Source organism: Tenrec ecaudatus, chromosome 5, assembly GCF_050624435.1.
Source record: "Tenrec ecaudatus isolate mTenEca1 chromosome 5, mTenEca1.hap1, whole genome shotgun sequence".
NCBI lineage: Eukaryota > Metazoa > Chordata > Mammalia > Afrosoricida > Tenrecidae > Tenrec > Tenrec ecaudatus.
The window spans coordinates 40,257,159-40,281,705 of NC_134534.1; the positions used below are offsets into that span (position 1 = coordinate 40,257,159).

General features: G+C 43.9%; 1 protein-coding gene across 1 annotated transcript in view; it reads right to left on the reverse strand.

Moving 5' to 3' along the window:
- LAPTM4B (lysosomal protein transmembrane 4 beta) overlaps positions 1 to 24,547 on the reverse strand; it is a 52,384-nt gene that overhangs the window by 24,143 nt on the left and 3,694 nt on the right. The window contains exons 2-3 of the mRNA XM_075549453.1: positions 6,253 to 6,364; positions 333 to 406 (exon numbers count right to left, since the gene is read on the reverse strand). Coding sequence (XP_075405568.1) covers positions 333 to 406; positions 6,253 to 6,364 — 186 coding nt within the window. The remainder of the gene's footprint in view (positions 1 to 332; positions 407 to 6,252; positions 6,365 to 24,547) is intronic.

Below are 24,547 nucleotides of genomic sequence, written 5' to 3' on the forward strand. Positions count from 1 at the left end.
GGGTTGTGATAAGAGTTGTATGTGGCCCTAATAAAATGATTTAAAAAATAAATAAACTGTGTTTGCCTCCGGGGGAGGGGGGTGTCTTGTGTTAACTGACAGAAAATTGAATGATAGAAATTAAGTAGTGATTACTCTTAACTGGCATGCCAAATAGAACCAACACAATGAATACCCCAGAGACTATACCAATGGTTCCCCTAGTCCCATATCCTATCAGGGACCGTAAACTTCAAAAAATGGTTTCAGAAAACGGAGATCTACCATTTCTTACGTCTCCAAATGGTTGTATGGATGCTGAGCGTGGAGGCTCAAGAAGGCTGCTTACTTACCTTGTATGCGCCGTAAGTAGCCATGGCGCAAATCAGGATCATAAGGAGAGAAATCGCAATAGCAATGCACATGTCTGCCAAAGGGTTAAAAATAAGAAAAAAAGCCATTAGAAGTGCATCCACCACTAAAACATGTGAGTCACCCTTAAAGGCTTTTTTTAAATTTAAATAAACCAAGCATAGATGTGAGAACAGTAGACGAAGTATGCCTCCAGAAAGTCTTTTAAAAAACAACATCTTATTGGAGACTCTTACAGCTCTTATCACAATCCATACATACATCCACTGTGTCAGGCACATTTGTACATGTTGCCATCATGATTTTCAAAACATTTGCTTTCTACTTGAGCACTTGGTATCAGCTCATCTTTTCCCACCCCCACCCCCTACCTTCAAAGTCTTTTTGGAATTTGAGAAGATGACAGTTAATGAGAATAAAGTGTCTAAAACCCACCGCCATCTAATTGATTCATGAGGTCCATATCGGGTTTCCAAGGTTATAAATCTTTATACAAGCAGGCAGCCTCATCTTTCTCCCAGGGAGCAGCTGGTGAGTTAGAACCACTGACCTCATGGTTAGCAATTCAATGCGGCACCAGTAGGCTCCAAATGCCCAAAGATCCACTAGAATACCTACTGCCAGAGTCCATTCTGGCTCAGTGGCCCTTCATAAGGTTTCCAAGACTATAAACTTTATAGGATCAAACTGCCTTTCTCCTGCAGAGCGGCCTAGAGAAAGTTCTCCCTGTATCATACACATATCTACAGAGAAGAGATTGATACTGCATACACTTCCTTCGAAACTGGGAAAGAATACTAGATAGTTTAGTCTTCTGATCTGCCAAGAGTTTTATCAATAATTATTCTATCAAAATGCAGGCATTTTGTAACTCATGTATGCCTTGTGCCCTTTTAAAGTTATCAGGTGGTTCCGCACCCACCTCATTAAAATCTCAACCATTCCGGGTGCCTTGTTGTACAGCGTCCCTCACCTCTCTAATCGCACTGCATCGTGTCTGTGCTCTCTTGCCCTCTAGAATCTGAACACAGCAAAGCCATCCTATCTTAGCATTTGGGTTTTCAGTTCCCACTGACGAGATTCACCTTTTTAAAAATGCAGGTCTGGGCTCAAATGTCAACACTTTCCAGAGCTCTTCCCTATGGATTCTGGCTAATGCGGGCCTCCCAGTCACTGCTGGTTTATTGCTGGGTCTTCTTGAGGGCATCTATCACCGCTGCAACTTTTCCGCCCACTGCCTCTTGGCTGAGATCACTTTCTTGGGGAAACAAGTCAGTTCCCATCAGTTGATCCAGACCGTTTGTTTCTGAGCCAGGGCTGCACTCCACAGAGCTCTGCTTTTTCACCAGCCCATCCTTCTGGGGTGCTTCTGGTGGGCTCACACCACCAGCCTTTCAGTTAGCAGCCATGCCCGTAGCCATGTGTACCATACCAAAGGCAGAACTTTCTAGATCTTGTTCACCACTACGCAGCCAAGACACAGAAAGGGATAGGTGTCCGATGTGGTGGCCACCTGCCACGTGTGGTTATCAACATCACAACAAAACCCACTGGGGTCAAGTCAGTTCAGACTCACAGCAACCCTAAAGTACAGGGCAGGACAGAACTGCTCCTGGGGGTTGCAAGCCAGGGAACCGCTCCAGAAGCCAACAGCTTCATCATTTTCCCATGGAGTGGTTGGTGGATTTGAACCAGAGACCTGGCAGCTAGTACCCCAACACTTGAACCACTATGCCACCAGGGCTCCCCTCATGTGGCTATTGAGCACTTATTCCTTTTGGTTTTTAATGCCATCTCACTGCCAGGTCCAGCCTGCTTCGCAGCACGCTACAGGATAGAGACTGTAACTCTCTACAGGAGTTGAAAGCCCAGTCTTTCTCCCAAGCAGCAGCTGGAGGTTAGCAGCCCAAGGTCTAACGATGCCACCAGGACTCCTAAAGGAGGAATGAACAGTATTCTATAATTTTAGAATCATCGTCTCTGTACCCGCAGCTTCAGGGATGAGGCAGGGGGAGGACTCTTTTGAAGCAAGAAGTTTATATGCTGAGACAGAGAGTAAAAGTACATCCTGGGCAGAAATTCAGACAGATCAATGACGACCATGTCATCTTACAAAATGAAGGTTCTTCAAATTGGTCTGCAGACGGACATAGTTCCTATCAGGGTCCCAGTTGGTGAGCGACAAAACTCGTATTGATGCTGATGTTGCTTTAATAAAGGCGTGAAAGGGGGATTTTCAAAACCAAGGAAAGAAAGGTTATTCGAGCATCAGCTGATTAGTACGAACCATTTAAAAACCATGGCTTCTTTGGGGACATAAACATGTTCTAGAGTTTAAGTTTCATGTTATATTAGCTGAGGGGGCCATATGGGGAGCAAGCAAACGCTCCGGCCGACTGTTTGCACACGTACAAATACACTGTGCACAGGAGCTGGCCCCTGACATGTGAAGCGAGCACTGAGGGTGCTGGCCATTAGGCTTGATGAAGCCATGCTGCAATGGAGCCTACTGTCCGCTTCCTCCCCCTGTCGTGAGTGTGTGTGTGTGTGTGTGTGTGTGTGTCTGCCATTTCCTTCAGCCTTTACAAATGGGGGGCTCTGATTAACCCCAGCTCAGACAAGAGAGGAACAGGAATGACTAGAGGAGTTACAGTCACGGGTGGTGGCAAGTGTTAAGTGCTCGACTATGAGCTAAAATGTTGGGGGTTCAAACCCACTCAGGGGTACCTCATAAACTTGGCCTGGAGATGGGCTCTGAAATGTCACACTTGGAAACCCTTGTGGAGCAGTTCCACTCTGCAGCTGTGGGCTCCCCAGGACCTGGAATCAATTTGATGGCAACCAACCGCCACCGCAAAAGAAGCCAGGTGCCCCTGGCTGCAGGCGTGGCAGGTGCGACTGTCTCCACAGGCGGGCTAACACCAGAATCAACGACAGCCACTCACAAAGGAGGTGCTTCAACCCAAGGAACAGTGGATCTCAAAGTGAGGGAAGCCAACAGGCCTCCAGAAAAGTCGTTAAACAGTTAAAAAACACTACAATCTACTAAGCCTGTTAAGAGTTTGCAGCATCTCTGAAACTTAGACAGACGTTTATTATTTTCTCCTGCATCTTTGTCTCCAAATTCCCTCCAAGTATGCTTTCAAATGAGAATAATTTTGTAGAAGCCAGAACATGACAGGATAACCTAAGTAATTCATAGGTCTTTAAAGACTAACTCAGGCTTCACGGAAAAAATAAACATGAATGTATAACCTGCATAAAAAATCAGTTTAATGAGAACTGCAGCCCTATTTAAAACCTCCAGGACAGAATCGCATACAATCATTAAAAAAAAAATTACATCTCTCCCCTTCTCCCCAGAATATAAAATTCAGAAGAACACCAAAGGAAACACCATAAAGTATCCTATCACCACTCATGGTGAAATATTATCCTGTCATAAAAATGTCAACTTGAGTAAATGAGATTTTTAAAATTCTATCTCTATAAATGCTATGGCAAGCTTGTAATATACTTAGGAAGCACTGACAGATAAATTACATGCATGGAAAACACTTTAAATAAAACCAAAGTATAGGTCAATAAAACAATAAGCACAACCAGCACACATTTCATTTCCTAAGTAAGTTAGAGCAGATGTCAAAGTCCTTTGGAATAACAAGTAGTATGTAGCTTCTTGAGGACTTACGTACTCTTCATTTTAACGATGAAAAAAGGCAAACCAATCGTTTTAATAGAGGGATTTGGGGCCACTAGGAACAGTACTGGTCTGTGACAGGAACATCGGTATTTGGTCCACACAGAGTAGCTTATCCAATTCCATGTCAGGCCACACTACCGCCATACAGTTTCCTACGTTAAATCCCAGCCTTAAAGGTGCAGTTCTAATTTAGAAAGAAGAGCCTTGGTGTAGTAGGTTACACATCGGGCTGTTAGGCATGGGGTGGGCTGTTCGAAACCACTAGTCTGCGCAAGAAAGATGAGATCTTCTGCTTCTTTAAAGAGTGACAGTCTTGGAATCCATGGGGGCAGTTCTACCGTCTTAAAAAATTGCTATGAGTCTGAGTTTGAATCGACTTAGTGGCACTGGGTTAAGAGGTTTTACTGTCTGCTTGTTTTTTAACTTACAAAGGATCCCAAGAAAACTGTTACCACAGACCACAAAAGGAAACAATTAGCACATCTTCCCTGATATTTAGTTACTCGTCGAAATAAAGCAGGAATATAAAGGAGGGACCTGGAATGCCTTTCCTTTAAATAATTTATTTATAATTCCATTTTCTCTTTATAGATTTGTTTCTTTCCCTCGAAAGCTAAAAAACTAGCTCACTTTCATTGCTACACCGTACTTACTTGTTTGTAAGTCATTCTGAGGTCTTGATGTATGGCTTGACTCTGTTTCCAGCCCTGCAGTCCAGAGAGCACTGCAGTCTACAGGGCAAACCTCCCCAGCCAAATTCACAACAGAGCGAATTGCAGTCCTTAAACCTGCAAACCCCTCATGCTGACTGGCCCTGTGGGGATTGTCACTTCTTAGGGATTTGACCCAAGAGTTAATTGTGGAAAAGACCATCCTTTTCCCACAAATATAATGGTGTCTCTATCCTGAAGACAGTGATCATGCAGGGGAACTGCAAAACAGTTTGTGGAGAAGTGGAACTGACAGGTAATGGAACTTGTTGAAGTGCCCTGGCCTGACCTGTGAATCACCAACAATTGTTGATGACTTTTCTGCCATCTTCAGGTGTCTCTGCCTTAGGGAGTGAGATCACAAGAAGCTTGAGTAGAAAAATGGTTATGTTGATTAATCTGAGTCATTAATTATGATGCCCTGTGATCTGGCACTGTGCACGGCACTGGCCCTTCCTGGTACCATTCTTTGCCAATTCACTAAACTATTAAAACTCCACAAATACAATTCATTGTGATCTTCACCACTTCATCCCAAAGCTGCACCTCTGACACAGCTTAACTAAGCGTAGCCTGTCATACAGTCATTACCCAGTGTAATCTCCAGCAAGTAAGGCAGGCAGTGTTACTATTCCACTATGAGGGATCCAGGCCTGCATCATCTAAGCCCTCTTTTTTCCTAAACTCAGTTACCTCAGAAAAGGAATTCTACAACTGGAAACAAATGAAGAAAGGTTTGTTTTTAAGTATCAATCAAACATTTTGTTTGTAATGTATATAGTCTTGCAACTCAGGCAAGATATTGATGTATTAATGGAACTCATTATCCTTTCTGGAAGAATTCATAAGGGTTATTCTGACTGGAGCGAATGTTACAGCAGAGGTCTTCTCTGTCTGGCAGGGTCCCAAAGCCGAGGACAGTAGAATGCCCCAACTTAGTACAATCAAACAGCAGAGGAAGATGATGGCCACAAAGTGTCTCCTGGCATCTGGTCCTCCTGAGGGCTCAGTGCTGGAGCCCCTTAGGGACTCAGTCCTGGGCCCCCTTACTTTTTCCTCTTTACGATCTCCCCAGTAGGAATGTTAGTTTTAAGGTGATGTCCTCAAATTTCTCTCAGTCCAGACCGCTCCTCTAGTCCACAGACTCTACGACCTGACCACCTCTGTAACCTCTCCACATAGACAGGCCCCACTTCCCACCTCCCCTGGAGAGGGGCCAAAAACCTAGGGTACAAAAGTCTATGACAGGCAGTCATTTCAAAGGTAGGTAGGTTACTGCAGATGAAAGAATGCAGCAGCCATCCTGTTCAGCCTCTTTCCCTTAGCAGACACAGAACATAGAGGCGGGCACATAAATGTTTGATTTAATGTGTAACAATTAAAAAGTATCAGCTAAGCCCAGAAATCAATATTTATAGCTTAATAGAGCAGCTTGATTTCCAGCCTCTTGAAATACCCCAGTTTTCAGCTGTGATCTGATGTACTTACTGGCATCGTCCATGAACTCAAAGTCACCCCCGAGCTCAGAGGTGGAAAAGTGATACTGGTCCGGGTCCGCCAGGGCGCTCAGGAGGATGAGCAGCACCACGGCATTGATGATCTGGAAGGAAGGAAAACACCATTAACCCCCGGCTATCACCCTCACATTGACCACATGGAGCTAACTTCAACAGAGCTCACTTTACAGCACCAAGCCTCGTCCCTTAGGGGGACCAGGAAAGCAGGACTCCCCAATGTGGAAAAGCTGCCAGCTGTCCACACTGACCTAGGGGCACAGGCAGCGGGGCATAGTCAACAGTCGGCTGTCACCTCCCTTCCCCCTTAGCCAGGGATCCTAGAAGAAAAAAATGGCAGAGGCAGACAGCCGCCTTGGCTCTGCTGGTTGGCAATAGACAAGTTTCCAGTTAGCCAAACACACTAACAACCAAAGCCCAGCAGCTGAAGCTTCTTCAGATCATCATACATTTTCAGATCAGCAAGAGACCTGAGACTGCCAACAAAATGGTTCCTTGGACAGGGGCCCGGTCAGGCCACTGTGGTAGCAGGTGAGTGAGCCCCTTCAGACCCCAGGCCCACATTCCTGCCTTCAGGTTCATAGATTTCCTTTGGATTCTTCAAACTCAGACCCCACCCCCCCTTTCTCCTCCTCCTTGTACTTTATAAGGGAGCAAGTGCTAGCTGCTAAGCGCAAGGCTGTCTGTTTGAACCCACCAGCTGCTCGCTGGCTATCTGTTAAGGATTAACATCCTGGGAAACCCCATAGTGCAGTTTTCTCTGCCCATGGGGTCACTACGAGTGCGAATCAACTTGACAGCAGTGGGTGTGGGTTTGTAGTCTACAGCAAAAAAAAATCATGTTTTAAAAAGTCCAATTTACACAAGCGGTTCAAATGGAGAGTCCGGTTATTTTGGACATCCACTCCAGAACTGATTCTGAAATGGCATTCTCCAGAGCCTGCTTCTAAGATTGTGGGATTAGAATTGTTTGGTTTTTTTCTGTATTTCCCAAATGGCCTAATGATTTGGATCACTTGGGGGGTGGGGGGGAAGGGAGATATTTTAACAAGAATAGCAATTTCCCAGACTACACATTATCTATTACTGATGTACAGACCTACTTGAAGCACGTGGTTAAAATCTTCAAAAACGCACAAAAGAATTTTTTTAAAGTCTCCTATTCCTGACCAGGAGCCACCGTCCCTCCCTCCCTTCAGGTCATAGGAGCTTTTTGCTTCTCCTCAAAGGATCAGCAAACCTCCTAGCACGTCTGTTTATCACCTATAAAGCATTCTATTTGTAGAAAACTTTTCAGAGCACATTTAAGGTTTACCAGAAAGTACAAGTTAGCCCACAACTGGTACCATGGTGTCTGGAAAAAGCCATTGTGATGAAACCGTTTTCCTGACATTTACCCCATTCAGAACATAGGTTTCCAAACATTCGCCCTAACACTCCTTTTCCAGGGAAAAAAGAAAATGGCTCAGCATTCTCCCCTCAACTGGCAATGAACGACGTGTACTACAAGCCCATTGTCCAGGATAAAACCTAGGTATCTGCTTTGACAAGCACCGATCTTTGACAAAAATGTATTTTTGACAAAAGCACATCAAATTATGGAGTATGTAGGTCAGATGAAAAATAGTGTTGTGCTTTGACAAAACAAGCAGACAACGGCATCCTTGTTTTTAGGCTTTTAGCAAAAGCCTATTTAAAGCTGAAAGAAAAAACTTACACATTTCAGATTCATTAGATGCAAACTGTTAACAAGCTAGCTGGAACGGAAAAGTTGGTGGTTTGCACCTACCTAGAGGCACACTGAGAAAAGGCCTGGAGATGTAATTCCAAAAAAGAACCAGCCACTGAAAACCAGGAGCCAGCCTAGTGGTACCTCGGACAGCGAAGGTGGGCAGGGCTTTAGTGGTACAGGTAAGGTGAAAAGGTGAGAAGGTGGCACAGTGTGAGAGTCTGGTGAAGAAAACAGGCCAGATTTAGGGATCTGGTTGGGCTGGTGAAGGCTTGGGGATGTTAATGGGAAGCACAGAAGCAGGTAGAAAATATTTAGGAGAAAATTGTGAGAGATGTAAATGAGGTTCAAATGGGGTAGATATATGTCAAACACATTGACAGTAACTGGCACAGAATGGCCCATTCAAGAATTTTCATTCCCTTCCCTGCATGATGAGAGCCACTTTTAAGAGCACTCAACTTGTGTTATAAAGGTACCTGCAGTTTCCATCATCTGTGCATGGCTTTGGGCTGCAGTGACAAGGCTGTATTCTTGCCCTTTCCATTTCAATGGGTTTATCGGTTCTTAATCAGCTTGTTATTACCCCTTGCCTGGTTCACTCATCACAATACATTCATTAATTGCCTATAACGTATCAGGTCCTTTGTTAAGTGCTCAGAATTCAAAGTAAATAAATCACACAGCGTAGCATAAAGCAGTACAGCATGACGAGAGTTCAGAAGGAAAACGGTAATCCCCAAAATTATTAGTGGGGACTCTGGGAGAGGAGTCCTGTTAGTCCAGTGCATTATTAGTTACACTGTTAACCCTAAGGCCAGCAGTTCAAAACCATTAGCTTCTCCACGGGAGAAAGATGAGGCTGTCTACCCTGGCAAAGAGTTAGTATGGGAAACCCACAGAAGCAGTACTATTCTGTTTTATCGGGTCACTGTGAGTCAGACTTGAGTCCCTAGCAATGAATTTGATTTTGTTTGGTGCTCATGAGCCGTGAACGACAGTCCTGATGCCAAGTCCCCTTCCAGGTGCCCTTGTTCTCAGTCAGTCAGTCCAGGCAGGGAAGAGAAGAGACTGTACTACAAAGATGTGTGGCAAGATCACAAAGCAGAGCGGGACGTGTGCCTAAAGGAAAGCCTGTGTGCACACATTGGCCACATTACACTGCAAAGCCTCACCTGTTGGAGTGGGCCCTGAGCACCCTGTGGATGAGAACTGAGGGCCCTCCAGGAGGACCGAGGCTGGACTACCGATAAGACTGGGACAGTCGCCACAGTTGGCTACTACATATGGTCAGAGGGAAATGGTCAAACAGATCAAAGTCCCAAGAACTCTGACTAAGAACTTCCCGAAAGAGGCCACGGAAAGCCCCCGAGTCATCAGTTCTGACCAAGAATGCAATGCTAGCACAGATGGGAACCAATCCGATGGGGAAGACTTGCCAGGAGCGGATTATCTGTTGACCTCAGCTAATCTAAATGTGAGGGAGAGAGCAAGCGAGGGAGGGCACGCTCATGTTCTCCTTCCGCTAATGCTCACTTACATTGGGGTTTTCTTTGCAGCCCTGGCCTGTTCGTACAAACCGTTCTGTTCCATTTACAAAGTATTCCTGGGGTGGCGCATCTTCCCCCCCTTTCTGTTCCTGACAATGATTACTTCCCCATGTAAATAAATTCAACTTCTATCCAATTACTGAAAGTGGTGTTAGGCCCTTGGACGTTCTCCAGAGAACGGAAGGGCTCTTTACCCTTAAATCATGCGTCAGGTCCCAAACCACAGCGGGGTCATGCTGCCTGAATCCAAACGACCAAAAGTACAGCGTCAGCTCTTCATTTTGAAACTCGCCATAAAAGAACCTTAGGAACATGCAGACCCATCTAAGACACTCAATTAAGAAATAACAGAAATCCGCACAGAAAAGTTGTACACAGCTTAACACAGACGGCAATTTGAAACGTAAGGAGAACGGCTAAGTTATGCTAGAACCAAAGAACTGGACCCTCGGGGAAGAAGGGAACAATCCCACCAAGTGGGATTTAGGACAAGTGCACACAAAAATTCTCCCAAGCTCAAGTATGTGCCAGACAATGACCCCTCCAGGGCAGCAAAATGAAATCAATGTGCCACCCCAGCCGAGAGCAACCTTCCCAGTTTCTATTAATAGACTTGGTTGTGCTTCAATTCTCCTCCTCCTCAGTACCACAGTGGAGAATACAAGCCCACAAGACCACAGAAGACAGAGATCTGGAAGGCAGGATGCAAAAACTATGGTTGCCAAGTGGAAGCCAGAAAACAGAAGGTGCCCAGCGAGCCCCGAGAGCTGAGGGAACAGGTCCCACTTCATGTAGGGAACCTTTTCCAATCTCCATAAGCCAACTGCCCTAGCTCAAGGACTACTTTAGACAGGGCAAAAACAAGAACAAGCAGTGGTGAGTTGGAAGGTTGGCATTTGCCAAACAGAAGAGAAAATTAAAAAGTGCAAATGGCTCTATTAAATATAGTTTCTACTCGCCGCCATTTTCCTTCAACAACTTGTGGGTTATAATAAGCACTTTGGAAAGGCAGTGGAAAGAAAAAAAGAATGACAGTTGGAACTGATTATATTACTTACTCTCTTGTTTATCTAACATATAAAAGTATACTTTCTTACCATGGCTGTGTGTCAAAGACAGGGTTGAAACTCATAAAGCTGAAACTCTATACTGATGTAAATGGCTGCAGACTTTAACAGAGATTCTTGATTTTTTTTTAATTAAAGGACCAAACACAAGACAAAACGAAATTAAGATGTAAAACCATAAACTACCCCCATTTCTAGAATTAAAAGCAGTGTGCAATTCTGGAGCAAAATGTTGCTGAAGCTTACCTGACTGGTGTCGTTTACTCTGACCTATAGCGACCCTTAAAGGACAGAGCAGAACATCACCAGGTCTTTGCACCCTCAGAGCTCCAGCTGTTGGATTTAAACCAGCGCATTTTTGGTGAGTGGCGGTATGGTAAACCACCGGACCACCAAGCTCCTCACCGGATACCTACCTGCCTTCCCAAAAAACCCAGTACTGTCAAATCAACACCAAATGCAATATGGATCAGACTCTAATCGCCTCAGAAAAAGATATGTTCTGTAATCATGATGCAGGATTGTTGAATAACACTTTCTCCTTTCCAAAGGCCGTGGTTTACTGTAGCCATGAATATTCATCACTAACAATCTAAGTAATGGAACATCCTTCAAGAAGTCAATATCTGACACTGTACCTTTCACTTAAAGGAAAACAAAGGGTCAGATTACTGCAAAGGAGATGGCTTCTTGGCTATTCTCAAAATAAACTAATGAAAAGATGATCTGACAAATTATTAATCATCTATGTAATCATAATTTATGCAAATGTCATTAAGATGCTACTCATGTGTACATAACTTGTATTAGAATAAACACTAAGAAGACATTCTTTTAAAAAAGGAGACATTCTGAGAAACTCCCACTTCACTTCTAAACTACTGGTATAATAAATATTTTCAAATAAAAAAACCGACTCAACAACTAGTGGTTCTCTGTTATTAAAGCTTATTCCTTATAACTTCACTGTGACTCTTCTCACCAACTTACTCCAGTGGTTTGTTCTGTTCAATCAACTTTCGGAAGCAAACCAGTCAAAAGGCAGATGCTGTCAAGACTGGTGATGGATGAGCCCATGGGTCAGAGCAGAAATATGCTCTGGTTTGCAGGGACTGATTTTTCAGAAGTAAATCACCAGGCCTTTCTTCTGAGGCACCTCTAGTGGACTAACCTTCAACCGTAGAGAGTTGGTTAGCATTTTGCACTACAGAGCTTCCATTAGAAATAAGAACTAATCATCGAAATTCTAGCTACAAAGGCAAGATTTCCAGGCATCCACTAACCCTGCCTAACACCAGCAGCTTCAGTATCATCGGGGGATCGTTACCAACAATACAGAACCTCACAACCCACCCAGACCAAAAGGGTCAGAAATGCTTGCTAACGAGACTGCCATCTCAGCAGCAAAACAGAAGTCAGAAAGACAAGGACAGCACCCTGTGCCAGCAGAGTAATGGCCCCATAGAATTAAATATCCAGCTAAAGTATTTTAAACGGGAGGCCAAAAAACAGGTCAAAATGGAGTATCTTTTCATTTGATCTCCCTTTAGATCCACTTTAAAGCTGTTTCAGTAAACGAATGAATGAATGGAAAAGATAAGTGGATTAAACCCTGGGGGAATCCCCTCTGACCATAGCCTTGCCTAATATATAGAATGCACTGGAAAGTGGATTGTTGCCAGTAGTTGGGTTAAAAATTAGCACCCTGATGGAGGAAAGGTATAGGTGGGGCAGAAAGGGGGAACCGTTTACAAAGATCTACATATAACCCCCTCCCTGGGAGATGAACTACAGAAAACTGGGTGAAGGGAGACATCGGACAGTGTAAGACATGACAAAATAATAATTTATACATTATCAAGGGTTCATGAGGAAGAGGAGCAAGGAAGGAGGGGGGAACTGAGGAGCTGATTGATACCAAGGGCTCAACTAGAAAGCAAAAGTTTTGAGAATGAGGACGCAACAAATGTACAAATGTGCTTGACACAATGGATGGATGGATGGATGTAGTAAGAGTTGTATGAGCCCCCAATAAAATGATTTTTTTAAAAACTAGCACCCTATCACTTGTTCTTCCTATGATCCATTTAAATTTGTTTTAGTTCTTAATTTTCTGGTTTCTTTTCCATGGAGGTTTTTATCTGTTTTGTTTTTGTAAGTATCTCTGTGTATGAAATCCAAGACAGGTAAATCTATAGAGGCAGTGAGTAACTGGATTCATGGATCCTTGGGGGCATGGCAGGAGAGGCTGGGGGGAATGGAGAGGTAATAACAATGAGTACAAGAATGAAGAAAATGTTCTAAAATTGATTGTGGTGGTAATGATTGTACAAGTCTTCTTGATGAGACAGAACTATTGAACTGTGTGATATGTGAATTATATGCCAATTAAACTGTTGGGAGAAAAAAAATGAGGGCCAAATAAAGTGATTTTCAAAAAACAGTTGGTGCCAACAGAAAGGTTGACACCAATAGGTCCTCACAAAATGAGTTTTGTGACAAAGATGATTGTGTTCCTGAATGGCAGGACTGGGATGGAAGAAATGACACATCAAGTACTTCCTACATTTTGGGTGCTAGAATAGCTTTTAAAATAAAAGGTCCCGTGATTGTAAAAAGGGGGAGAATGATGGACAGAGCAATATAAAAGTGTAGTTGAGTGCACAGACAACATATGGATCAATGTCTTGTGGGCTTAAAAAAACCCCTAAAATATAAAATACTAAATATTAACTCTAGACTTTGATAGGAATACACGTTAAAAATCCTTATGTTAACAATAGAAATACAGTAAATCTTCCAAACAACCTGCTAGAAAAAAAGAAGAAAACCTCAATCTGAAAGCAACAAAAATGAGGAAACCAGGAGCCACGATTAAACTATATCCAGGTATTAGTAACCACTGCTAATGTGCATGGGCCAATTGCTTGGGGTAATGCTGTCAAGCTGTCTAAGCCCAACCACTTCTATTATTCAACCTGCTCAAAACCAAAAACCAAACTCACAATCATCAAGGCAATGCCAACTCATCGCAACCCTCCAGGGCAGAGTAGAACTGGCCCTGTGGACTCAGGAGGCTGTAACTCTTTCTGGAAGCCTACAACCTGGTCTTTCTCCTCTGATAGGACCGTGGCTGTGAACTGCGGGCCCAACACATAATCCATTTGCCACCACCTCCTGTGAGGGAAGAACTATTGCCACCAGTGTTCCAATTCAGGCATGCACAGACTTACGCCAAACAAAATGTGTTTGATCATGTCATATACCTGTCTGAATTTTCTCAGGGAGAACCTTCTAAACAAACACCCAGTAGGGGATGTTTGCTAGGGATCTGCTGGGACAGAAGTCAGCTCAGAAGGTTAACTGGTTTTATGGAATCCCACAAGAGGTGAACTTGATAGATTTTTCTTGAAGGACACGGGCGATCACATAGGCTTATTAGGAAGACGTTTTAAGTGAAGACTGTACTGGTGAAAACGACCAGGAATGTTGCACCAGGGAATTTTTCCCCATCATGACATTTCACCTGTTCATATTTCAGGGATAGCAAGGACAATCCTACGAGAATTTCAGTGGAAAACCTTACACCCTATCTGCCCTACAGCCTTGATCTTGCCCCTTCAGGCTTCTCTGTTTCCAAAACTCAGAGAACATTTTAAAGGAACATCGCTGGAGTGCCCCTCAAGGAGGCCCAAGCTTCTACTTTAGCGTTGTATAAATTGAGAGAATACTTAATAGTTAAAAAATAAATAACTCCCCTGCTAGACCATAAAGGAGCCCTGATGGCATAGTAAGTTACATGTTGGATTGCTAACCACAAAGCCAGTAGTTTGAATCCACCAGTCACTCCATGGGAGAAAGATGAGGCTTCTAGTCTGTTGAAAAGAATAATTGACAAATTATCAAGGGATCAGGAGGGAAGGAAGGTGGGAGAGGGGGGAAATGAGCTCATAAGAAGTGCTCAAGTAGAAAGAAAACGTTTTGAGAATGATGATGACAACAAATGTACAAATGTGCTGGACACAATGGAAGGATGAATGGATTGTGATGAGTATAAGAGCCGCCAATCAAATGATTTTTTAAAAAGATGTCCATCCCGGTACAGAAGGGTTGAGGGAAGAGATGAACCAGTCAGGGTGCAGTGTAGCAACAATTAAACATACAACTTTCCTCTAGTTCCTAAATGCTTCCTCCCTCACCCCACCCCCATTACCATGATCCCAATTCTATCTTACAAATCTGGCTAGACCAGAGGAAGTACACTGGTACAGATAGGAACTGGGCAGATTATCCCTTCAGGACCAGTGGTGAGAGTGGCGATACTGGGAGGGGAGGTTGGAAAGGGGGAACCGATTATAAGAATCTACATATAACCTCCTCCCTGGGGTATGGACAACAGAAAAGTGGGTGAAGGGAGACGTCGGACAGTGTAAGATATGACCAAATAATAATTTATAAATTATGAAGAGTTCATGAGGGAGGGGGAGGGGAGAAATGAGGAGCAGATGCCAAGGACTTAAGTGGAGAGCAAATATTTTGAGAATGATGAGGGCAATGAATGTGCAAATGTGCTTTACACATCTGATGTATGTGTGGATTTTGATAAGAGTTGTTAGGAACCCCCAATAAAATGATAAAAAAAAGTCCCGCCTCAGAAACTCCAGGGAGCAGTATTAGTCTGCCCTACAGGGCCACTATGAGTCAGAATCATCTAGATGGCAACAGGAAGAGGTTACGAGACCCTAATGAGCCCTGGTAGCACAATGATCAAAGCACTTGGCTGCCTATCAAAAAAAAAGGTCAGTGGTTCGAACCCACCAGGTGCTCCAGAGTTGAGAGATTTGAGTCTCTTTCTAAAGATGCATAGACTTAATAAAAAACAAAAGATGAAAAAGACAAGTGGAGAGACACATAATTTTTAAAAATACATTATTTATAGCTTTGGAAACCCTATGGGTTAGTTCTAGTTTGCCTGTAAGACCACTAAGTGTCAGAATCTGTCAACAGTAATGGCAAAGTTGCTACGATGCCAATGACCGAGCCTGTTCGGACAGGTGTCACTAGCACCCAGCACAATCTTGAACTCCCAAAAAGTGCTCGACAAATATTCTGTCAGGGAAAAAGTGGAAGCAGGAGAAAGGGGGTTGGGAAGAGAAAAGAAACTGGACAGGCAGCTCAGCACTCTGTCTACACTGAACCTTTCTGTGACCTGTTTTTTTCCTCAGACAGAAAGTCCTTATCCTCGGGCACAGAGATCATTTGCAGAGCCACCGTTTCATATTCTGGCTTGAACAGATAACTAGCTTGATGGGTTTTTATAGTGAAATTGCTATTCACATTACCTTTTTAGGGTGTGTGTGTATATCTTAACAGTCACTTAAAACTCCATTACATAATCACACTGTGGGGAAAAGTCATTAGCATTTTTGCACATTTATCAGTCTTACCAAAACGCTTAACTATTTTTACGACTTGTTGAAACTGCTTTCAGTGTATATTAGAATTATTATTGCCAATTTAGAGAGGAAAGCAGGAGTCCTGTTGGCACAGTGGGTTGTGTCAGGTTGCTAGCCTCAAGGTTCAAATCCACCAGAAACAAGCAGGAGAAAGATGAGACTGTCTGCTCCCATACACTTGCACGCCCCCAGCATCCCTAAGGAGCAATTCCACTGCATCCTATCAGGTCGCTGGGTCAGAATCAACTTGATGACTGGGTGCGGCACCTCTCAAATTCAGTCTATCAAGCAAGCTCTTTGGCTTCTGTTTTGTCATTTTAACTTGGGAGTTTGATGGAGGTTTACATGGAATAAATCATAGTTTTACATTAAACAATTCATACACATTCATTCTGATTCAACTTATCACTGAATCATTAAAATTTTATTTCTTCAAGCATATTTTCCCTGAGAAATACAACCTGTTTTTAAAATTTTCTGTTTAAGTGGGTGAAGCTCTAGAGAATGAATCAGCCTTCCATTCTACAATGCATACACAGTTTCATACCACAGATTGCAGTCCCCGCGGTGTAATAACATCATTCACCCCAGCTCCTGTTTCCGGTTTCCAGTCCTTTTTCTGAACCCTGTCCTTGGTCAAACTTGATCTAGAGTAGTTGATAGTTCTAAGGAGTGGGCTCCTCCCTGTGACTGCTCAACTCAGAGGCTTCCTATGATCTGGCTGAAAAGTGAACAGACACGGGTTTGTCCCGGACCTGAAGGGTGACTAAGGGCCACAGTCTCAGGGTTCCACCATCCTCTATTTGACCAATAATTCTGGCCCTTTTTGATGATGTGTTTTTAATATGACCTAATTTTGTCCAGATGATTCCTTTTTTGAAAGTTGTGATTGCAGAACTAAGCCCTAAGAATTTCTGTAGGAGCAGTTGAAGGTGTGGCATGCTTTCATATTTTTTTATTTTGCCTAAAAACAGGTGGGCCCTCCAGTTTTCAGCTTAAACAGTGCTCATCGGGGTTCCAGAAACTCCACTACCAGCCAAGGGAGCTGGGAAGAAAGACAAAACAACGACTGTGCTGCTAGGACTCCATCCTATTTCCACCAGCACCCTTTTATCTGCCCCCCAAGACAGGTGGGAGGAGAAGGAAAACTGCAGTCTCTTCCTTCAAAGGGGCAGGATTCAAAGTAAGCAGCTATCTTCCTTGAAATCTAGGAGGCTGTGGTTCCATCCTTGGAAACCCAGGTCAGAGCCCCGCCCTTGGAGACATAGGCAGGTTCCCTCCCAAGCTCTTTCCAAAAGCTCAGCTGATCTCTGACCTGTTCCAAGATTGGTTGCTTTTTTTCCCCTTCTTTTTTGGAGGGGAAAAGGTTCAAAGTAAGTTGATGCTTCCCGTGACCTCTAGGAGGCTGTGGCCCAGAGACCCCACATTCGCGGTACAAGCTAAGTTCCCAGTTCTTTCTTGGTGGGGTGGTAGTCAGATCCCTTTGTTCTGCTGGGTTTCTCCTCCTTCTATCATTGGCAAGATAAAAGGTATGATTCAAACAAGGTGTGGCTTGCATAAGGTTGTTGACTTGCTGACTTGAGCAGTTAAGGGTCAAAGTGACTTGAGCACTTAAGGATCAAAGTGACTGGAGTAAAGGTAGGATTTGAGCAGCAGGGAATCAAGATACTCTTACCTCATTAGTGTGGTGGACAACTGCTAGAGATTACACAACAGTGCAGCCACAGTCCTAGCAGCACAGCCTGCCCAAGCTGATATACATTTCAGGGTACATCATTCAATCTATGACACTCAATCCCTTGACTCCCAAAAGTTCATTCCCTCGTCACATGTAGAATATATCCACCCTTATTATCACTGAAACCTTACAAGTTCAAGTCCAAATTCTTACCTTTTGATTATCTAAATCAAATATGGATACTCCACATCTGGAGACCATAAGAGTGAAGAAAAGCAAAGACTCGGGAAACAATTAGTCCACAGGACTAACAGAGCACATGAACATCAACTTTTCACAACAATGGGACCATATGAGCTAGATGGTGCCCAGCTACTGCTGCTGACCATTTTGAAAGGATCACAGAAAGTCTTAAATAGAGTATGAGAAAAACGTGGAACAAAACTCAAAATTAAAAAGAGAAAAAAGATCAAGCTTATAGATCAGACAAAATGTGATGGAACCTGAGACTTTGGTATTTTGTTATCCTTGTAACTCACCCCACACTGCTCAACTTTCAGCCAAGCCACCCCACTGTCATCAAGTAAATTCTGATTCATGATGACCCTATATAGTGCTTGCAATGCTTGCAAATCTTTGAGACTAGACTGTCTATTGGGCTTTAACCTTCTCCCTAGTGGTTACTCGACACCCCACAGTGCCACCAGGCTCCTTTGGCCAAACTGACAGGTTTAAAAAGTGAACAATAGCACTAGTCAAGTACATACTCCTTCGAACGCTCAACATACAAGAACAAAAGGGTGTGTGTGCCCAAGGATAGAGCTCCGAGAGCAAGAATGAATGGAACAGTATACATAGGAAAGCTATGGGACGAGTGCTGTTACACTGAGGGAATGATAACAGCACAAACACAATGGGTATGAATGTTTTCATGGAAATCCTAGTTGCTCTATAAATGCTCACCTAAGTACAGTAAAACATTAAAAATAAAAACAAAAATGGGTGAGACTTTAAACATTTTCCATCCCAAAGCAAAATTCCCATAGACCTGTGAAATCTAGATTACAAATCATCTGTTTCCACACTGGCAGAGGGTGGACATTTCCACAACAAATGGGAGAAATTACAGGGAAGAAAGGCTGGGTCACTGGGAGGAGGGGAAGACCATGTAAGTGCCTGTGGCATTTCTTCCCATGTAGGCTGTGCCACGTCCTCAGGATTGCAACCCTGCAAACACAGGCCACTTTCCCATGGTTAATTCCTATTTTAAAAAATCATTTTATTATGGGCTCATACAACTCTTATCACAATCCATCCATCTATCCATTGTGTCAAGCACATTTGTACATTCAATGCCCTCATCATTCTCAAAACATTTGCTCTCCACTTAAGCCCCTGGCATCAGCTCCTCATTATTCCCCTCCCTCCCACACCTCCCTCTCTCACGAACTCTTGATCATTTATAATTATTTTGTCATGTCTGACACGGTCCGACGTCTCCTTTCACCCACTTTTCTGTTGTCTGTCCTCCAGGGAGAGAGTGATATGTAGATCCTTGTGATCGGTTCCCACTATCTCCCCCACCTTCCCTCCACCCTCCTGGTATAGCCACTCTCACCACTGGTCCTGAGGGGATCATCTGTCCTGTATTCCCTGTGTTTCCAGTTCTGATCTGTACCAGTGGTACATCCTCTGGTCTAGCCAGATTTGTAAGGCAGAATTGGGATCATGATAGTGGGAGGGAGGAAGCATTTAAGAACTAAAGGAAGGATGTATGTTTCTTCATTGCTTCCCTGCACCCTGACTGGCTGTCTCCTCCCTGCGGCCCTTCTGTAAGGGGTTGTCAAGTTGCCTACAGATGGACTTTGAGTCCCTACTCCACACTCCCCCTCATTCACAATGACATGATTTTTTTGTTCTTTGATGCCTGAAACCTGATCCCATCGACACCTCGTGAGTGCACAGGCTGGTGTGTTTTTTCCATGTGGGCTTTGTTGCTTCTCAGCTAGATGGCCGCTTATTTATCTTCAAGCCTTTAAGACCCCAGATGCTATATCTTTTGATAGCCTGGCACCATCAGCTTTCTTTACCACATTTGTCTTTGGTGATCGTGTTGGGAAGGTGAGCCTCATGGAATGCCAGGTTATTAGAACAAAGTGTTCTTGCATTGAGGGAGTACTCGAGTAGAGGCCCAATGTCCATCTTAAGACTAAACTTATGAATATAGGCACATAGCTCTATTTCCCCATTGTCATAAATATATTTACATATGCACATGCCTGTATTTAGACCTCTATAAATGCCCTTTGCCTCCTAGTTCTTTCCTTAATTTCTTTTTACTTTCTTCTTGTCCCACTATCATGCTGAGCCTTCATTTGGGTTTCAGTAATTCCTCTGCTACATTGCCCTTGATCAAGCCCTACCAGACCTTACACCGATTTTGGATCACTTGCCACCGATTTTGGATCACTTTATTCCCTTGTCCCTGGGCTTAACACCCCTTCCTTTCACTCACCTCTCCCTTCCCCATGTCCCCCCAGAACCCTTGGTCCCATTGTATTCTCCTCCAGCTTGTTTATCCCACCTATCTTCTCTAGATAGACCTGTAGAGATAATAACATGCACAAAAACAAGACAGAGCAAAAGAAAGTAAAACAGCAAAGAACCAATGACCAAAAAAAAAGAAAAGCCTGTAAATAGTTCAAGGTCTGTTTGTTGACATTTAGGAGTGTTTTCCAGTCTGATGGGGGGCTACACCCTGATCCCAAAATCTATTTTTGGTATTCCCCCAGGACTTCCTTGCTCTGTTCCCCTTGCTGCTCTGTTGCATGCCCTTAGTGTTTTGCCTCAGTGTGGTAGGGTCAGATAGGGCGCAATTCCCACATTGTGTCTCCAGTGTTGGCCCCTGTAAGGCTATAGGTCCATATGGTCCTCAGTGTGCATTGGCTGCTGTGACTTTCATCATTGTGCCACAAGGTCTTCTCACTGTGCTTTACAAAGTGGCACTGTAGTTGGAAGAATCTGACACTGGGTGGGATCCCCGTTATCATCTTTTTCTCCATGGATGTTCCCATGGATTGAGGGCTTCTGTGCCTCCTGGCAGGGAAGCGGGTCACATATCAGATTACATGGAGGAAGATGTGAGAGGACAAAGTGCCCTCACTGGCTTTAGGACAGGCAAGGCTTGCTTTGTGCGCATACCTGACGGGCTCTCTTCGAGGTGTAGGAAGTTCCGGTGTGGTAAGCATTGATTTTTGTCTGGGTAGTTTTATAGGAGAGTCCAACTGACATCCTGTATTTGTAGTGATTGATCATTTTCAGTGGGCTTCCACAGCCATTTTCTCTTCAACCTCAAAGCCACTCTAGGATCAAACACGCTTGGTGGTGGTGTGCTCATTTAGATTAATCGTCTCCTCACAGCTGTCAGATTCTAGGATGCGGCCAATCATTCCCGGGTGAAATATGGACTGCTTGGTGGTACTTACTTAATCCTTATCGCCTAGTGATTTTCCTTACTAAATTGAAGAAGACTGAATGAAATGCTAGGTTAGAGTTTTACTCCATAAGCAGCTTTTAAAGGACAAAGAAGGCTGAAAAATCAGATGGGGTGTAGCAGCACTCCAGGTACCAGGTAAACTGCTGTCTCCCAGCACCAGCCTCTCACTGCCAACAAGGTGGGCTTTTATCAGTCAGAGGGTGGCACAAGGCTCTTCTGCCTTCTGAGTTGTCTTAGTCAATGTTCTCTATTTTACTTTTTTGTTTGATCTCTCCAGGTTCTCATACCCATTGTAGTGGCTACAGTCTCACATACAAAAGTTATAATAAAAGTGTTAATTAAGGAAGTGGTAAAGCCAGTGAGGAATGCTGTTTACCAGGACATGTTACAAAGTTCCAGGTCTGCTAATACATGCCCAAAGGGGCACACCACTCTGCTGTAAACCTCAACCTGAAGGCATGCAGTTCAAGTTCTGTGGGTCAGCAAACCCAGCTCCCTGAATTAAGTGCCCAGACTTCCCTACTCCAATAAGTGGATCACATGGTAAGATATCTGCTGCCGACTTGGTTCTGGTGGGGCTGTCACTGGTGTACTACGGGGTGAGGTCACCACTTAAAGCTGCGGGGACAGTCCTGCCATGCCTAAGGGGCAGCAGGGCTGGGCTAAAGAGGTAGCATCACCTTACACAACTAGGAGAAAGTGAGGCCAACCAAAGGCAAGGGAACTGCATTGTCTTCCCAGTGGGCTAAGGCAAAGCTGAAGCCCAGGGCTGAGGGTCCTTCACCCTGAATCAAGGGGGTATAGCCAACAGCTACTGAGGCCATGTCCATCAAAAGAACCCCCTTCCAAGACTGACCATTAAAGGGAGCTGGGTAAACAGCCTCATCTTTCTCCCAAAGAGCAGCTCTCACTGCCACTGAGTCAATGCTGACTCCTGCTGGTGGTTTCGAACTGCCAACCATGTAGATAGACCCCAATGCATAGCTGCTACACCACAGGGCTGCTAATGTAATAGAGGAGCCCCAGGAATGGGAATAGAGATACCAAAGGGTAGGGGGAAGTAGGGAGAGTTGGGGATGGTGGGGGGCACCAATCACAATGAATGGCACATAAGCACACACCCCTGGCCAGGGGAAAGAACAGAAACCAGAGGGGGAAGGGAGACAGTAGTCGGAGTGAGATTTGAAAATACTTAGCAATCTACATCTATCAGGGGGCCATGAGGGTTGGGTGGGGGGAGCTGATCCTATTGTCAGATACAATGGAAAGTAAATGTCTAGAAAAGGACACTGGAGTATATATACCAATGTGTGGGATACAATTGCTGTATGGATATGTGGTTTGTTACAAGAGGTTTAAGAGCCACCAATTAAAAAACAAAAACAGGAGAGTAAAACAAACAAAAAAATAAAGTAGAGGGGCAATGAAATAGAGGAAGACCCTCAAGGAGCTGGATGGACAGCAGCCACAACCATGGGCTCAGGCCTAACAGTTGGGAGGACGGCTCAGGACTAGGTGGTGGTGTTTCATTCTGGTGTGTGTAGGGCTGCTACCCACAGGCACCTGACAACAAATAACATAATTATTCATCTTTGCCAAGAGTAAAAACTGATCGGTCCTGGTTTCTTTCAGAGGGAATGAAATACTTGAAACACACTATGATTGCTATGCAATTTTTCCAACTAAACTTATTATTCTAAACCTGAACCCATTAACTTCTTCCTCAAATTTACCCATTCTGTAACCTCTTTGATTGTTGAGCCAGACTCCCAGCTAGAAGTCTCTGCTCCTCTGACACCATAATCTTGTCCTTCATTCCTTCCTCGCGCCCTATTGATTTTTGGTCTACCTCTGACCATTTGCTACCCCTGGGGTTTCCAAGACTAACTATGGTGGCAGAAATCTCCATCTTTCTCCTGAGGAGTGACTGATGGTTTTGAATTGCTGACCTGTGGTAAGCAATCCAACAATGTAACCACTTTACCACCATTGCTGGTAGGAGAGCAAATAATAGACTAGCATTGGAAAACTGGTTGGAACCCATCCTAAATACCTATCCAAAAGAAAAACTCTTGTCCACAAAGTCTTATATAAGAATGTTCGGAGCAACTGTACCAGAATAGCCCCAAAGTGGCATGTTCCAAATGGCCATCACTCAGCAGATGGATAAATGACAGTATATTTATCTACTGAAATAAAAACTGAGCAATAAGCAGAAATGAGCCACTGAGCCGCTCGGCCATCTACCTAGATGAGTCTGAAAGACATTATGCTAACTGAGTGAAAGAAGCCAGGCACAGAACTATATACAGGATGCTTCCATTTATACAAATAAGCAAGACTCAGCTCTGCTGAGTGATCAATGGGTGTGTGTGTCTGAATGCAGGGAGAGGGAGAGGGAGAGGGAGAGAGAGAGAATGAATGCACAGAGAGAGAGAGAGAGAGAGAGAGACAGAGAGAGAGAGAGAGTGAGAATGCACCAGCAGATGCTCACTGGGGCTTGATGGGAAAGAGGTGAGAGGGCACTTTCTGGGGTTCTGGAAATGTTCTGTCCAGTTATTGGTTACACAGGCTTATCCAACTGTCAACTCAATGAGGTATATACTTAAACTCAAGATCTTATTTCACCCTATGTAAATCATAACTCCATAAAAGAGAAATGAAGCAACCATAAATGATGTCTAATACAAAAACCTAAAGTCAATATTCTTTGTTATTAGACTAAGTCTTTTTAATCCATTGCAAAAACACAAACACACATACAACTTTTCATGGGACAGCATAGTAGGAACACCATTCAGACCTCAAATAAATAAATAGGACCTCAAGTAAATAAATGGCCTGTGTTCTCTGAGTCTTGGTTTTATCTGTACAAACCTGGGAAGTTTATGTAAATGGGAAGCATCTTGTGCAGTACCTGGTACAAGGAGTTTACTAACGGTTAGCAATTTAGGAAAGTGCTGTTACAAACCCAAACCAAGCTCAATGTTGTTAAGTGGATTCTGATTCTTGCCGACACTGCAGGAAAGAGTTACAATTAATTGCTTAAAGGGTCCCCAAGGAGGGAGCACTGGTGGCGCCTAGTAGGTTACAGGTTGCGCTGCTAACCGCAAGGTCAGTTTGAAACCACTAGTCACTCCATTGGGGAAAGATGAGGCTTTCTATTTCCATAGATTCATAGCCTCGGTAGATCCATAGCCACAGAACTCTTTGTTGGATCTGTGAGCAGGAACTACAAGGGAAAAAAATGTTTACAGTCTTAGAAACTCTCAGGGGCAGTTCTATCCTTTCCT